This window comes from Setaria italica, chromosome VII (genome assembly GCF_000263155.2).
Source record: "Setaria italica strain Yugu1 chromosome VII, Setaria_italica_v2.0, whole genome shotgun sequence".
NCBI classification, from domain to species: domain Eukaryota; kingdom Viridiplantae; phylum Streptophyta; class Magnoliopsida; order Poales; family Poaceae; genus Setaria; species Setaria italica.
Window position 1 is genome coordinate 7658062 of NC_028456.1, and position 15945 is coordinate 7674006.

The 15945-nt window shown below is 42.5% G+C and overlaps 1 protein-coding gene across 2 annotated transcripts; it reads right to left on the reverse strand.

The window, feature by feature from the left end:
* Nucleotides 1-905: 905 nt before the first annotated feature.
* On the reverse strand, nt 906-15324 carry LOC101771552 (E3 ubiquitin-protein ligase UPL3). 2 transcript variants are annotated; one of them, XR_002678609.1, is made up of 18 exons: nt 14321-15324; nt 12153-12263; nt 11656-11772; nt 11404-11571; nt 11169-11330; nt 9339-9578; nt 9097-9218; nt 7564-8977; nt 6172-6270; nt 4558-6081; nt 4201-4428; nt 4005-4109; nt 3814-3894; nt 3673-3741; nt 3463-3591; nt 3253-3372; nt 1948-2191; nt 1098-1501 (listed from the first exon to the last, which is right to left on the reverse strand). XR_002678609.1 is itself a non-coding variant. In XM_012847689.2 (17 exons), the coding sequence occupies exons 1-17, from the start codon at nt 15164-15166 to the stop codon at nt 1436-1438; spliced, it is 5601 nt and encodes a 1866-aa protein (XP_012703143.1). In that variant the 5' UTR covers nt 15167-15324; the 3' UTR covers nt 906-1435. The 2 variants fall into 2 exon arrangements, 1 of the variants encoding a protein (XP_012703143.1); XM_012847689.2 differs by lacking the exon at nt 1948-2191 and having other exon boundaries at nt 906-1501.
* Between the last annotated feature and the right edge of the window lie 621 nt (nt 15325-15945).

The following is a 15945-nucleotide window of genomic DNA, read 5'->3' on the forward strand; positions in this document are numbered from 1 at the left end:
GGCTCTCTATCCAGAGAGGTGCAGACCTTACAAAATTATTATCTTGAATCGAAGATGCAGGGAGGGAGGGGGCCCGCCACAGGGCTGTGGGCTTTTTAGTGGCAAAGAAATTTTAATCTAACTTGTTTGACTTATGACAGGCTTAGAACATATCTATAATCGGATAGAGAAAAATACTTTAAATTAAATTCGGATACATCCATTTAACATCAAGTTAAAAATAAATTCGAATACGAATAATTCAAATTTCCAAACACCCATATCCATCCAACGGACCTCGCAGAGTCAGAAAAGGATGGGCCCACCATGGACCTGGCTGGTCAACACAAGCCCCAAGTACCAGGAGACCCACAACCGAGCAAATTCGAATACATCCATTTGACATCCATGTTAAAAATGAATTCAAATACGGATAATTCAAATTTCCAAACATCCATATCCATCCAGCGAACCCCGCAGTCGGAAAAGGATGAGCCCACCATGGACCCCGGCTGGTCAACACAAGCCCCAGGGCACTCACATCCAAGAAAATTCAGATACATCCATTTGACATCCATGTTAAAAATAAATTCGGATAATTCAAATTTCCAAGCACCTATATCCATCCAGCGGACCCCGCAAAAGCGGACCCCGCAAAGTCGGAAAAGGATGAGCCCAAATTCAGATACATCCATTTGACATCCATGTTAAAAATAAATTCGGATAATTCAAATTTCCAAGCACCTATATCCATCCAGCAGACCCCGCAAAGTCGGAAAAGGATGAGCCCACCATGGACCCCGGCTGGTCAACACAAGCCCCAGGCACCAGGACACCCACAACCGAGCGTGCGCTGCACTATGCCAAATTGCCAACAACCATCAACCACCATGGTATATCATAGATCAAATACAAATTCATTGGTATAACTTTAAGAATTCCAATGTATAATTTGGCTAACTGTAGGTCAAAACATACAATGGTTTGAGATATTTTCAGTCGGGCATCCTACATAAAGAAATGGAGTACCCATAAAAAAATAAACATGGTTGTTAAAAACTTAGAATCGCCAGCTACGGCCTGCACCATTAATCCAGCTAAATTGTTGAGAAGGTACCTTCCAAATAATCATTCGCTGTAACAACCAGCTATCATGCACTCTATGAGCTCACGAGAGCTCGCAAATCCAAGTATTACAGCTTAGAAACAGATTCCAAGGAGTTTGGTTATAACAAAAAGAATTTATTATTATTCACTATAAAGATCCACAGGAATATACAACCAGATGTGATCAGAGAATATAGACATGCACACCCAAAGATGCGGGCTCGAAACCTCAGCGGACTCTGGGGGTGAGCTGACTTTAACCTATGTCTTACATGACAGGTTGAAACTAACTCTGGCTAGCAATGTCGCAAATGTCAAGGGAGACCAATATCTATGTTAGTCTTGAGCCTTACGAAAGATCAAATGACCCTTGGCCTTCATTGATCGCATAAAGCAGTTTCTTTAACATGATAGCCTGCAAAAAGTTCCAAGAACACCGCACAAATCAGACCGATGGTGATGGTAACCAGCTTTGAGGGCACACTTGCCCGTGTATCAATGAAATATTTTTAAAGAAAAACAATGTGCTTTGGTACAAGTTATATTAATGGAAATTCTGTAAGTTCAAACAAATGTGAAATATATTGATTTTAAACCACCAAATAATAATTCCAGCTTATGAGAGGTGATCTGCTTGAAGCCCCAAACCAGAAAGGTGCTGACCACATTAAAAATTTACTCCTGCTGTTCTCGAATATATGTAGATTTGGACAAGCTAACCAGTTTAAAAATGAACTAAGTAGTTTGTCCTAAATATTATATATTGGAGGATGGAGGGAAAAGTTTCAACTTTCATTTTCTTTTATCGAATGAGCAGGACAACCGCACATCATTGCATTAAGATGGAACACAAGCACTGACCTACACCGAAGCATAAGGCAGCCACCGAGAAACGAGAGTTTTGGCTTGCCATTACCAAGACTCATCATTCAACTTTCATATTTGAAACTATCCAGAGAAAATCTGATGAGGACATCACCATCAATGATACATCCACGCCGACACAAATACCAATTTCTACGCCGACACAAGTACCAGTTTCTGATCCCATTACTCCCGTCCGTGCTCGTCAACTTAATCATCAAGTAAGTTCACTCTTGAATTCCTGTCCATCATATTTAGACCATGGGACACGTGCACTCTTGTTTTAGTTACGAATCAGGGAGAAGACAAAGAGAACTAATCATCAAGTAAGTGCACTCTTGAATTCCTGTCCATCATATTTAGACCATGGGACACGTGCACTCTTATTTTGGTTACGAATCAGGGAGAAGACAAAGGGAAAAGAATTCGCGCAGGCTGGATTCAGATTGCAGGACAGCACCAACTTGCGATGGTCACCACGGTCGCGTACGGACTCGGATTGGGGCGTTCAAGTACTTCATGGAATCCTTATGAAGCCTATTTTCATATGGTTCCGAACTCAAGTCTATATCTGTTATGACTAAATTACTACCAAGAGATTTTCTGTTCAAAGGTGTTGTGTCGCCTTATTTTGGTCCAATGGGCCGTGTATCAAGTCGGGTCCATTAGGAATGCGTCCTAAGGTTGGAGCACAACCCCAACACCCTGATGGTCGTCCTCGCACCTTCATTACCCCTTAGCCGCCACCAAGAATAGTGGGGTTTTGTTTAGATCAAGTTTAGCTCTCGCTACTTGCGTGTTGGATCAGCCGCCCGTCTTCTTGTCTTCGGAACCCCACCAATATTGAGATTGGATTTGAAATTTTCATCTACATCTAGTAAATTCAATACTTGTTATGCTTGTTTTTGCTAGTTCTTCGATTGCTTACAGGACGAGTGCCCTAGTGGCCGGGTGACACGCCCCACAAGATCGCGGTAGCCACTGAAGGTGGTGTATCAGTTACTAAGGCACAGCTTGGAAGGCTGTAGTCAGACCGTGAACGTCGTCTCCATCCAACAATCGAGTTATCCCACGCCCTCTCATCGAAAGATCGGGAACCAACCGTAGCGGGTTCCTATCAAAACCTAGTTACCAGTTCTGATACAGGTCAAGTAGTTCTTTAGTGACTCGTGTTTTGAATACCTAGTTACCAGTTCTGATACAGGTCAAGTAGTTCTTTAGTGACTCGTGTTTTGAATACATGATTTAGACAACACAGGAGATGGAACCACAATTTGCCAAAAAAAACAGAAAGAAGCATACCTTGGTTGAGTAAGGTGGCAGTTTAAGATAGTTAGCACAAGTCATGACACTGGGCAAATCGTCATCTGCAGACTCTATTGCTCCAGTTGCATTTGTAGTATTTGCTGCAGATGAAGAGTGCTAGAATTCGAACAAAATTCAAAACTTCAATTATATGTGGGCAGGCATGTCAAGCATAAATAGAAATATTAACAAAGATAGCCAACTTACCTTCCTAACAATAGTTAATTTAGGATTTAGGGCAGCCAAACCACCAGGTGGAAGCCGAGGAGCACCAGTCACAAATTGGCAGAAAGAATGTTGCTGCTCAGGAGTAAATTCTGCCATGATCTCAAGAAACTGCAAGACACCACAGCAGAAGCATCCAGATAAACTTGCACAACTTAAATGAATTGCAAAGAAGCAAGCAGGGAAACTTACATTGACAATTGCAGGACTCTTAGAGGTATAACCGTGGTCGAATTTTATATGTTCAAGCAGTATTTCCGGCTGAATGATGTGCCATTGTTCAGAACAAGTCAAAATAACTACAGTGGAAAAATGATAGGACACGAGCAATACCTCCCAAAGTTCACGGCGACCACAAATCAGATAATCAAGTTCTTGAGGAGAAAATATTTGGAGTGATGATATGTCGAATACCTGAAATGAGAAATATACAACAAAACATTTTTTTATGAAAAGAAGAATGCAAATTAGTTCTACAATCACTGATTACAGAAATTGCCAACAAATCACAAAATAAAGAAAACCTGATTAAATCCTGCTTTCATTGCCTCTACTTGCCGCATTATTCCAGTCTTAACAGTAGCATCCACAACCAAAGAAATATATTCTTCTAAGTTATAAATGTCAACCTACAGAAAGGGAAAACTATATCATTAATCTGCAGCAACACTGGAAGTAAAAGGTAAACAGGTGAGATCATTAAACTCTACTGTCACTTACCACCACGTTCTCTCCACCTTCCTTTAGAACATAATCAGGATAGCCTGGAAGAGTGAAGTCTAAACACAGGTCTTCAACAGGAGCACCACGGAAGCATAATTCTTCTATTTTTCGGCTATCACTGCAGCAGGATTCCAGAAATCGCTTACGTGCAACAAGAATTTGCAGCTCTTGCAAAATCTTTCCAAACTCAGTATCAAATGATAGTACATCATACAATTCAAGTTCCTATTGAAGCAAATTTGGCAAAGTCAATAGGGAGAAGGCGTAGAAAGTTAAAAATGTACTAACACAAAACAAAGATTTTTCAACAGGAAACGTAAAATGAATCTGGTTCAAGGAGGCTCTCATGCTTACTTGTCCAAGTAATAGTTTGTAAAATGCTGTCGACAAAGGCAAGTCAAGAAGCCTTCCATCTTGCAATGCTTTTGCCATCACACGACCAACTAATCGGAAATACTCGACGACTTTGAAGAATTTGCTACCTTCCAATGCAGCAGCACTAGGTGGCCAGGGCTGAGGAAACAAACCAAGGTGTGCTTGTACTACATTCCTGCTCTCAAAAAGTGATTCTGATTCATGCTTTATACCTATTAAATGATATCCATTCCCATCAATTTGCGTGCCAGAATTGCCTGTAGAGTGAGATCTCCATAATCCTAAGTCAACCCTTTGCAGGTCATGGCTTAAGAGAGTATAAAACTCTGAAGTTGGACCAAGTCCAGTTCCAACTTCACCGAAGTATTCAACTTCTAGAACAGCCTTCTGATTGGAGAACATCTCCATAACTTTAGCTGCTGAATCCAAGATACGGTTACGAGAAACACGGACTTTCTGGCGTTGCAATCTACCAACCCGAATTTCTCTTTCAATGGCAGTGTTGTTATTATCACCCGGATGTTGCTGAAGACGATGCAGTGCACGAGATAACCCAAAAGCTGTGGAATAGAAGTATTGTCTTCGTGTTTCAAAAGGAAACAGAAAAGGACAAGCTTTTGTCAGCTGATAACACCAAGATGGTAAACTGCCACTACACAGTGCAAGAACATCCTGAATTTGCCGAGCAAGCTTTGGGGTCATCTTAGTGTTGACAAACTCCTCCAGGGGTACCTTAGCTCCAACACCATACAGTCCATCTAGCGTAGCAACTTTTCCCTCCACAAAATTATCGGAGGTTGCCTGCAGTCTCAGACGAGGAGATAACTGATTCAGGCCCTCCAACACACGTAAGAGTGATAAGATGTTGTAGGTTTGGTTTGATTTCTCTAAATCACAAGGAAGCTCTCCTTGCAAAATACTATCAAGGAGGGAAGTACACTGTTTTCTAGATAATGGTTTGCAAGAATCTGACTGGGAAAATTTTGGCGCTGAAGCTGAACCTCCCACAGGCCCTTTCTCCACTGCGTAATCAGCCTTCTGATATGTTACAGTAAATACATCACCCCAGAAGTGGTTACCATCATCAGGTAAATCAGAGCCACCTAACTGGTCTACATCTTCATCATCATGAACTACTTGCCGTTGTACAGCTTGATATACTGTCAAATGTTTGTTAAGCTGCTTCCCACCAGCTGTAAATATCAATTTATTGTAATGCTCAGTTGCACGACTCCTATCTCGACTACCTCTAATACCACGACTACCTAATCCAGCCATTGCAGCTGCAGCAAAGGACATTGCACCCCGTGAACCAAATGTGCTTGGACTTCTAAATTCAGCAGCATCCAGTCCTGTGCTAGAAGTATTTTTTGTACTGGAACCAGATGAGGGCTGTGCCTGATTACTATTTGCCAATGAGACGACACTCGAATCATCAGCATCTCCCAATCTTACATCATGCACTCTCTCAGGAACACAGGCAGGACGAGACCCTTGGAGAACCTGAAGATTTTAACAAAATTCACTGAGATCCAAATCATGCCTACTCAATCCAAACCTTAGTAATAAGCAAAAAGAAAAAGATAATACCACCTCATGATCGGCATCTTCATCCTGTGAGACATCCTCATCATCGTCATCAATCATTAAAGCATCATCAATCTCAACTGGAGAAGCATCAAGATCTTCATCCTGCAGTATAAATATATATAATGCAAATATTACAGGGCACTCAATCTGTTTATTTTCAAATATTTAGATATAGAACTTGTGAAGGAGCATGCATGAGCTAGTCCAAATAACACTTTGTACGGGTGTTTTTCCTGAAAACTTCGCTTACCTAGTTAAAAATGAAATGCACAAGTACCAGCTATATAAAATAAAGTAGTGAAATAAATTGATACTTCATATTTGTGACTATCCATCATAGTTCAACATACTATTTGAGGTGTACAAAAATGTACACTGCCAAACTTTACACATCATTTTAAACTCTAAAATTTTAGTGAAATAGGCATTTTGGTACTCTAACCTTTGTTACTCTTTGATAAAAACACTTCAGTTTTTTCCTTGTTTAACTATAATAATATAAATGCAAGGTAAATAGAAACACCACAGTTTATACATTTTCCACTGCCATCCATTTTAGTATTTAGTAATAACGTTGTTAATCCATGCACACCTTTGAAATCCTCTACTTACATAAACAAAATACTGATCTAACTAAATACACCAAGTGCAGTCAAGCAATATTAATCAGGTGCAAAAAATCATGGCAGCCTAAGTAGTAAACATCGGAAAGCATTGTTAAAAGCATCAGCAATCAAGGTGTCCCATATTTAGAGAAAGGAAAAAGTCTATTTTACTCCCCTCACCTATCCACTTTGTCCACTTAACCCCCTGAACAAAATTTAGACTCACTTTACTCCCCTGAACTATTTCATTTCGTCCAGTCTACCCCCTAATTAGATTTCTCTTTATTGTTTCTCCGTTTATGAGTTGAATTTTGAGTTCAAATTTTGTGAGCAAATACAAATCTGTCAAAAAATTATACTAAGAATTTTTCATATTCATTTTCATAGTTTAGGAATATTTAATACGAAATTAATCTTAGATATACAAAACTGTACAAAAAGTAATCATGAAAAAAATGCTAATGTATTTTTCTAACGCATAGCATCATGTTATAAGTCAACTGGCAAAATCTGAAATTAAAACTCAACTTGTACACGAAGAAACAAAAAAAAGAATCTAATTAGGGGGTAGATTGGACCAAATGAAATAGTTCGGGGGAGTAAAGTGCGCTTAAATTTTGCTTAGGGAAATAGTGGACCAAATGAAATAGTGGACAAAGTAAATAGGTGGGAGTAAAATATACTTTTTCCTTAGAGAAATTAAAGCTGAACTTAAAAATAGTGGTCACATTGGAGGATTCAATAGATATATTATGCAAATTGCAAAAGACTGCATGCACGATTATCTGACCTCTAACGTGCTGTGGCCATTTGATGGCTTCAGTTCAACATCATTCTCTGAAGCAGCTTTTCTGCGTGCAGCATTCCTAGTATGTGGGCCTTTTGGTTCATCCAAACTCGATTTTAGAACAGCTTTACCTTTTCCTTTTAATGCATTTATGCTCCCCTCCTGATGATCCTTGTTAATTGCACCACTAGTGGCAGCTGAGGACTTTGACCTTAATGAGGCACGACGTGCAGATTGAGTTGCTGAAGGAATTGATAGTGCCCCAGCTGTGGAAATAGCTGCTCCAGATTCCGAGTTATTTGCAGATGACACTACAGGTTTTGAGACTGACTCAGTGCGCTGAACTCTAGGCCAAAGGAATTCTTCAACAGCTGCCAGACTTGCCAACGGGTCGATAAGAACAATATTGGATGAATAATCCTTAAGCGACTTTTCACCTGGCGCTCGACAAAGGCGCAACTTGAAGGGCTGTGAAAGAGTTCCTAAACCAGTCACCAGACGCGATCCTCCCAAAGTTTGTACCCTTCCAGAATGGCTAAGCACAACTGGAAAATGCTCCAATGAAGAGAGTGCACCTTGCAGTTTCTGAACTAGCAATGCCATAGGAGTTCTATTCCCATCTTCATAATTTGGAAGGGCAACAGATATAAATGCCTTATATCGCCTCACTGCCTGATGACGCAAATTTGGTAAGTTTGCTTCAGGCACCTTTTCCCTCCCAAATGACCCACATGACAGATAGTTTAGCAATGCTGTAACAACTCCACTTCCAATAAACTCAAATGTCGAAACACCATCCCCTTTGCTAAGCTCAGATAACATTTCAGCAATTATACTATCCAACTGGTCTTCAACATTGCATATGACATCAAAACTATTGCCCATTGTAGCCTTAGATTTTCCTTTAGCTTTTGTTTTGATAGTGTCAGCTGTTGTATTCAGTTTCGCACAAAGCACCCTCAGTTTAAGGAGGTCATCAGTCACCGAAATGTCAGTTGAGCCAGGCTCTGAAGGGAAATACTTATCTTTAAATGACTTTGCAAGATTACTAACTAAAGCACAAAGATCATTATTTTGAACCTCAGTTGTGCTTAGTAGCGCATTGGCAATCACAGAATGGGAACCTTTTGGTTCATCAGGCAAGTTGTTTTCAGTATTCACAGCATTATTCCGACAGCGGTTGCGCCTAGAACAAGAAGATGTAATGGAATCGACATGATTGTCCAGCTGTGACATTTGAGGAGTGACCTGACCAGAGAACTCTGGGCATATAAGTAACTCTACAGCATGAACAACGCCTTCCCGCACAAACATTTTTAAAAATATCTCTGGAAGCTTTTCCATTAGAACTTCTGCTATCTGAAGAGCAGGGATCAGCACTTGTGGATCTTTCCAACCTAAAATGCCAGCTAAAAAGCTGTAACAGTTAATACAAAAGTCAGTGGCTTCTAGAAATATTTGGAATCCATATGATAAAACAATTGCTAGCAACATGAGATCACTCAATGGAAGACCTTCAAAAAGTTGTGTTAGCACCTGGAAATGTTTGTTGTGCTAAGGAGAGATTGGATCATCTCGGCTGAGCTATAGTACATTAATTTCCCAATGACAGATAAGCATTTATGGCGTACTGATCCACTTACGCTAGAGCCATACACCTGGTTAAGGTACAGAAGTCCTTAAGTATCAATCAACACGATAGCAACAATGTCCCGTAATAGCACATCAACATTAGCATTACCTACATCAAATACAAGACTAATAAGAAAGGGACCAACCTGTGTCATGATAGGTAACAAATCCATACCAAACTGATGCAGGAGTTCAGGCTGATCACGCAATAACTTCTCCCGACCTGATAATTCATTTTCTATTGAACCAGGTTCACCCTGCTTACTACAGGTGGATTTCTTTACAGAAGAACCTTTCATGTGAACATCAGAATACATAGGTAATGAAATGGTTCCAACAGGTAGTGGAGGAAGCAACTCATCTGCAAGCTTCACGATCTCAATAATCTGTGTAATACCCAAAAAGAAACACATTAGCATAATTCCGTACGGAATCATGTGCATGATAGGCTGTAACCACTACCAGAAAGTTGGTAGTTCTACAAGTTATGATGCCTACTAAAATTTCATAAAGATGAGAAGTTAACATACGAATATACATTGTCCTAACATCAGAATAGGTAACAACAGTAGAAACATAGGATAATATAAAGTTCAAATGTGCTCAATATGGGAACTAGTATTAGTATGTTTCCATTTTTAAGATAAAAGCAAAGACACAAAAATAGAGGTACATTGACTACAAAACTGAAAGTATAATCTTAGTTGTGAATAAAAAAAATTGCATAGTTTATTAGAAACACATGTTATTGGACTGTTTGGTTTCATTTCATCACATTAATTAGAAACACAAAGTTTTCATATACTCAAATATTTTTTTTTCTGTGATGACACTTGTTACAGTGTCATTCTGTCTTAACAGGAACACAGGAGTCGGAATCCAACACGGGTGCAGATGTCTGACTTGGCAAGTTCAGAAAATTAGGATTCAGGGATTTGTATACATAACAAATATTTTTAAAAGTTCTAAAATAGTATTTAGCCCTTCTGTTACCAAGTATAGTCTAAACTAAAACCTACAACACAAGCTGGAAGGCCACAGAAGATCTCGTTAAGTTCTTTTCCCAAGGATAAGTCCCCAGCACTACAGAAAAAGCTGCAGACTTGTGCATGGCGGTCCCAACACCAGCTGTCAAACCACTTCTCTCTCTACTTCTACACCCCTATCACATCCCGTCATTGTCTTCACCCCCCTTCTCCCTCCTGGCTCATGCGCATGACCTTTTATCTCTCCCTTACCTGCACGCCTATCTCTCTCTCTCTCTCATCGACATATCAGATGTGTGTCTGGCCAGGTCAGGTGCGAGTCGACACTGCAATACGCATCAACACGGCAAAAAAACATTCGGACACATGAATCACGTTAGGCACTCCTCCCACGAGTAAGCCCACCATGAGGGCAGAGATGGCCAGATGGTGGTATTGAGGGATATACATGCTTTGGGACTGTGGGGCTGTTTTGATGCTGCCCCTCACTTGCCGTGCAAAGCATCGGCCGGCCAAATTTTGGTTGACGATCTGGCTGCCCACGATTTGGCCGGAGCAGGATACAAAAATCAACTGAGCCTGGGCAGGGCATTGAGGACCAGCCAAATCTTGGCAGGCATCCAAGCAAACTACCTAGCCACAGTCAACGACCAATATTTGGCTTGGCTGGCGACAGTGCTGAACCAAACACACTGTGTGCCATCTATGGTGTAAATATTGTCATGCTTTTAGAGTTGGGACATTTTTTATCCTTGTGCATGTATGATGTTGAGATTTTGTGAGGGGACAATGGTTAAAGAGTGCTAACTGAGATTTGGTGAGGGGGTCAATGGTTAAAGAGTGCTATCTGAAGCACAGAGCTTATTGAACTCTGAAATACAAGCTCAAATAGCTTCATTAATTTACCACATAGCTTGCTAAGACAAACAAGGAATGTCAGCATAATGATACCCAAACATAATCAGAGTGGCCATCGAAAGTCAAAATCACCTGATCAGCTGGTCTTGTTAAAGTAGGGGTTACTGTCGTACCAGCAACCAACCCAGAGCCTGAAAGGACATCTTTAAGTATACCACTAATTCCAAGGAGGAGAAGTGTTTTAGATGCCAATGGTGATCCGCTTGCGCATATTGAGAGAAGACGAATCACACCCTGTAAGAAAGCATGGCATAACTTTGGCAAATTCAGAATGAATAAATGTACCAGAAAGGAAAAAAAAGTGTACCGTATATGTCGATGTACTCAAGGATGCCTGTCCTGCTGAGTTGCTAACAGATATTAGGCTAGCAGCTTGTGCAACCAATCCATGATTGCATAACTCATCCAATTTTTCTGGGGATGATGAAAAAGCTTCCACGATATGGGTAAGGCAGACAGAAGCATGCTCCAGTACCTGGAATAGGCAAAAACAAAACATCAACATATGAAACATAGATGGTGTCATGAAGGAAACCAGCATTTGGAATGGCAATGGTACTTTTGAATCATGGTAGTTCAGTAGATTTGTAAGAAGTGGAACCGCTTCCATTACAAAATCGGATGCATCGGAAGGAAGTTTCCTACACATATTAGCAGCTGTAGATAATGCAACTCTCTGAAAAGATTTCAATAAAAACAACAGTTAGTAAAAGTAAATAATAGTAATAGTAGCACAGTTCATCTGTCACAGAGTAAAAGGAAACAATGCAAAAGTAGCTACCAGATAAAACAAAATTGTTATAACAAATGGGGTAAAAGAAACTAGAGTACTAGACTACTCCCTCCGTCCCAAATTACTATTCGTTTTGGATTTTCTAGGTACATAACTCTTGATATGCACCTAGATATATACTATGTCAAGATACATATTAAAAGTTATGTATCTAGAAAAGCCAAAACAAATAGTAATTTGGACGGAGGGAGTAGTACACATGAGCTAACATAATTTTTGTGATGCCAAAAGTCTAGAATAAGCAGAAAGCATAAAGTGATTACCTGAACACCTGTGGAGAAAAAGTCAAGGTATGATAGAACTGCCATTAGCGCACCAGCCCGCAAGCAGGCAGTTGGATGCTCCAGGGATATTTTCTTAAGAGCTTGCAAAGACTAAACAAAAGAAAAAAAAACATATTATATATGTTAGTTCCACCATCAAGAGCACGGATGCAAATGTGAAACTGATGCATATGTATGCATCTATATGCATATAGTACTTAAAATAAGAACATCATTTCTAGGGACTCCAACAACAGTAGAAATAAGAAACAACTGTAGAAATAAGAATACTGATTTATCAAAAGCATCATATAAGAATTATAAGACTATATAAACTGAACTAATCCACCTGAATGGTAGGTAACACTTTTTGATGACCTATTGTCTAAAGGAGGCAGCTACGGGGAGAGGGCTCTCCCGATAACGCTCGCTCGAGCCCCCGGCCCCCGCAGCCCCACCCGCGAGCCTTATCCTCTCACGCCCGCAGAGGAAAAAAAATGAAGGACCGCGCCTTCCACCGACCGCCAGCGCCACCGCCCCCGCGGCCAACCGCCACCTCACCAGCATCATCTCCTCCGCCAGCGAGGTCCGCCCTCCTCTCCCCCTCCCCTCCCCCTCCCACCTCCCAATCCCCATCCCTTTTTCACCTTCTTCCCCGCACATCCCTCCCCCGCCACCGCCTCCATCACCAGCCATGGTCGGTAGCGACCTCGCCGCCGTACCGCACCACCCGCCTCCCATCCCCGCCGTGCGCCCCTACCCTTCCTAACCACTCCATGCCTCGCCCCCGCCACCAGACCCTTCCCAACCGGACATCCTGCACCGCCCAGCGGCCGCCACCCTCGCCGGATCACCTCCGCCACCCCGAACCCGCCTCCTCCGCCAGGTCGGCCGCCACCCATGACCATCCCTCTAAGGCCGCCGGCCATGGAAGGTTCCCCAACCACGAACCCCCAAACCCTAACCCGAACCCGAACCCCGCCGACCTCCGCCGCCGCCGCGCCCGACGGCGACCCGCCATCGGCCGCTCCGCCCACAAGCCGCCGAAGATGGAGGAGATCGCCGGAAGTGAGGCTGGTTACTTGCTTCATTTGATTTGTTACTTTCCACTTCTTTTTCCTTTTCTGGCATTTTTCATCCGCCTCCTTTCCTCGGATTACCAAATCAAGAGGGCTCTCACGATAAGCTTAAACAGTGTTGTCTAAATCCACCTAAATTCCACAGCAAATACGAGTTGAAATGGTTTATTTCAAAGAGCTCACTTCAACTTCGGTAGGTAACACTTTTTGATGACCCATTGTCTAAATCCACCTAAATTTGACAGCCAATACGAGTTGAAAATGGTTTATTTCAAAGAGCTCGTATCAAATATAAATTTCACCAGTTTCAATTGCACCCCAAGAAAGAAAAGCTAATGGATGACCATAACATAAAAACAAGATAGAGAGGTGCTAGAATCATGGTACACAGACACTAACATTTAATTTCAAAAGTGCATTAAGATGGATTAACATAGAGTGTAAGCAGCATATCAGACAATGACATAGAAATGTTTTAGATAAACAATCTAGCCTTTTCATTATATAGCACAAAAGATCAGTTAAATATAATGGGTAGTTATCTAACTTCATCATATAGGCACAAAAGATCAGTTAAATATAATGGGTGTTTTGAGGATCAATGCTGAAAACTGCTTTTGATGAGGGGAAAATCTAAGCAAGCATGGCTAGCACGAGTTGAAACTGTCAGGTCGCAAAGCATTGGATAATACTAATACATAGTTCAAACCCCTGATGTAGGATTGAATCGACCACTCCCACTTGTGCACAAGAGACAGGATTACTCAAGACAGGGTGGCACAGAAACAGAAAATAAACAGAGAGTCGGTACAACTCTAAAGAACAAGATGTACCTGTGAGCAAGCTTATGCTGCTTACTTCCTCATTTTTGCATTCTATCACTCATATGGGAAAACATATATTATCCAACCATCAGCAATCCCAAACTCTCACAAACCATGAAGGAAACAAATGGAAGGCTAGGCAATGTTTTTCCTATTTACACACCAACATAGGAAGCATAAACAACAAAAGCATGCTAAAAGAAAGGGATCTAGCAAAATGATAAATGGGCAGCATACTAAAGCAATGTATTAAAGTAAAGCGTACCTGCTCCGCCAAGTCCATGTATTCAATGGTGAGAAGCCGGGCGCAAAAGCAGGGCACAGCACCATAATGCACAACAGCAGAGCAGGAAGATGGAAGCACATCACAGAGGTGAGTTAGGGCACGTGCAGCAAGCAGCATGATGTCTGGGTTGCTCTCGTGATTGAGCAGCCCAACCAGGACAGGGACAAACGAGTCCACCGAGAATGCTCTGAGTGATTCTTCTGTGCCAATGGACAGCATCTCACAGAGTTGTGTCAGTGCCTCCACCTGCCGCCCGTCCTCCCCATCCGCACGCAGCCCCACAAGTACCTTCTTCAACCTCCCACCCAACTGTCCGGATGCTGATGATGATGACGCAGCTGCGGCTGACAGGGCCGACGAAGGAAGGATGTCATCCAGGCCAGCGCCCAGCTTCCTAAGCAGCCCCTGGAGAGCAGTGCTCGCTGAGGTCAGGCTGTGGGGGATGGCACCAGCACCGAATCCGGCGTCGTCGTCGTCCTCAGTGCCCTTGAAACCTAAGCCCAGTAGCCGCTCGGCCTCACGCACTCGGGAGCTCTCAGAGGGCTCCGGCTGCTGCTGCTCCTTACCTTTATCTGCGTTGGAGGAGCGGCCGCGGCGTCGCGGCAGCAGGTTGGGGTTGGGATTGTTGTCGCCCGAGGAGTCCATCGCGGGGAGGGGGTTGGCAGCGGCGGAGCGGCGGGTCCGTGGTGGCGCCGGCGCGGGCTTGGCGGCAGTGTTTGCGGGGGGGTTAGGGTTAGGGTTGGGACGCGAGCGCTTCGAGGAGCGGGACGAGGAGGTCGCGCAAGAAGAGGAGGCCTCAGCCCGCTTGCGGCTGCGCGTTTCCATACAAAGCGAGCGGAAAAGGGCAGCGGCCGCCTCGCAGCGGCGGCGGCGGCGGCAACGACGCGATTAGGAAGGGGTAGGCCGCGGAGGAGGGAGCATCGGAGTGTAGCGATCGGGGAAAGACTGGCCCGCGGTGGTGATGCAGGAAAAGAGGCCGGGGAAAAGAGGGGGAGTAGGCTTTCCGCGGAGGGAGGATGGTTTATTAAGGTCAGATATACGCAGATTTAGTTTTTTTTTTTATCGAACTCGGATATGAATAGTAACGAGATTTGTGAAATATGGATATTCATCCTATTTGAATTTTAGAAATGCAACTTTGAGTGTCCGGATTTGGATACGGTACGGATATTGAATGTTTGGATTCAGATACAAACTTACCATTTGGATGTCTGAACCTCTCGGGTAGACGATCGCATGGATAATATCCGTACCACTTTCATCCCTAATACTATACCGCGGACTTGACGGGCCAGGCCTTAAGGCAAATACATTGGTGTTGTCTAATAGTCGATCTCATGCATTGACATATCATCTTGAGACGACTCAGCAGACAACACGTATGATGGGTTGTTTTATAAGTTGTCTTGTAGAACTATATAATTCTATAATTTGTGCATATAAAAAAAGAAATATTATGAGTTGGATGGCAACAACAACTCGTACACTAGTTGTTACTAAAATTTAGCTCATGAGGCGGTTGTTTCGCAAAACAACAACTTCTTTCTGTCTCCTCACTCTCTCTCCTCCACATCATCAAAAATCCTACGTGACATTGCATGAGA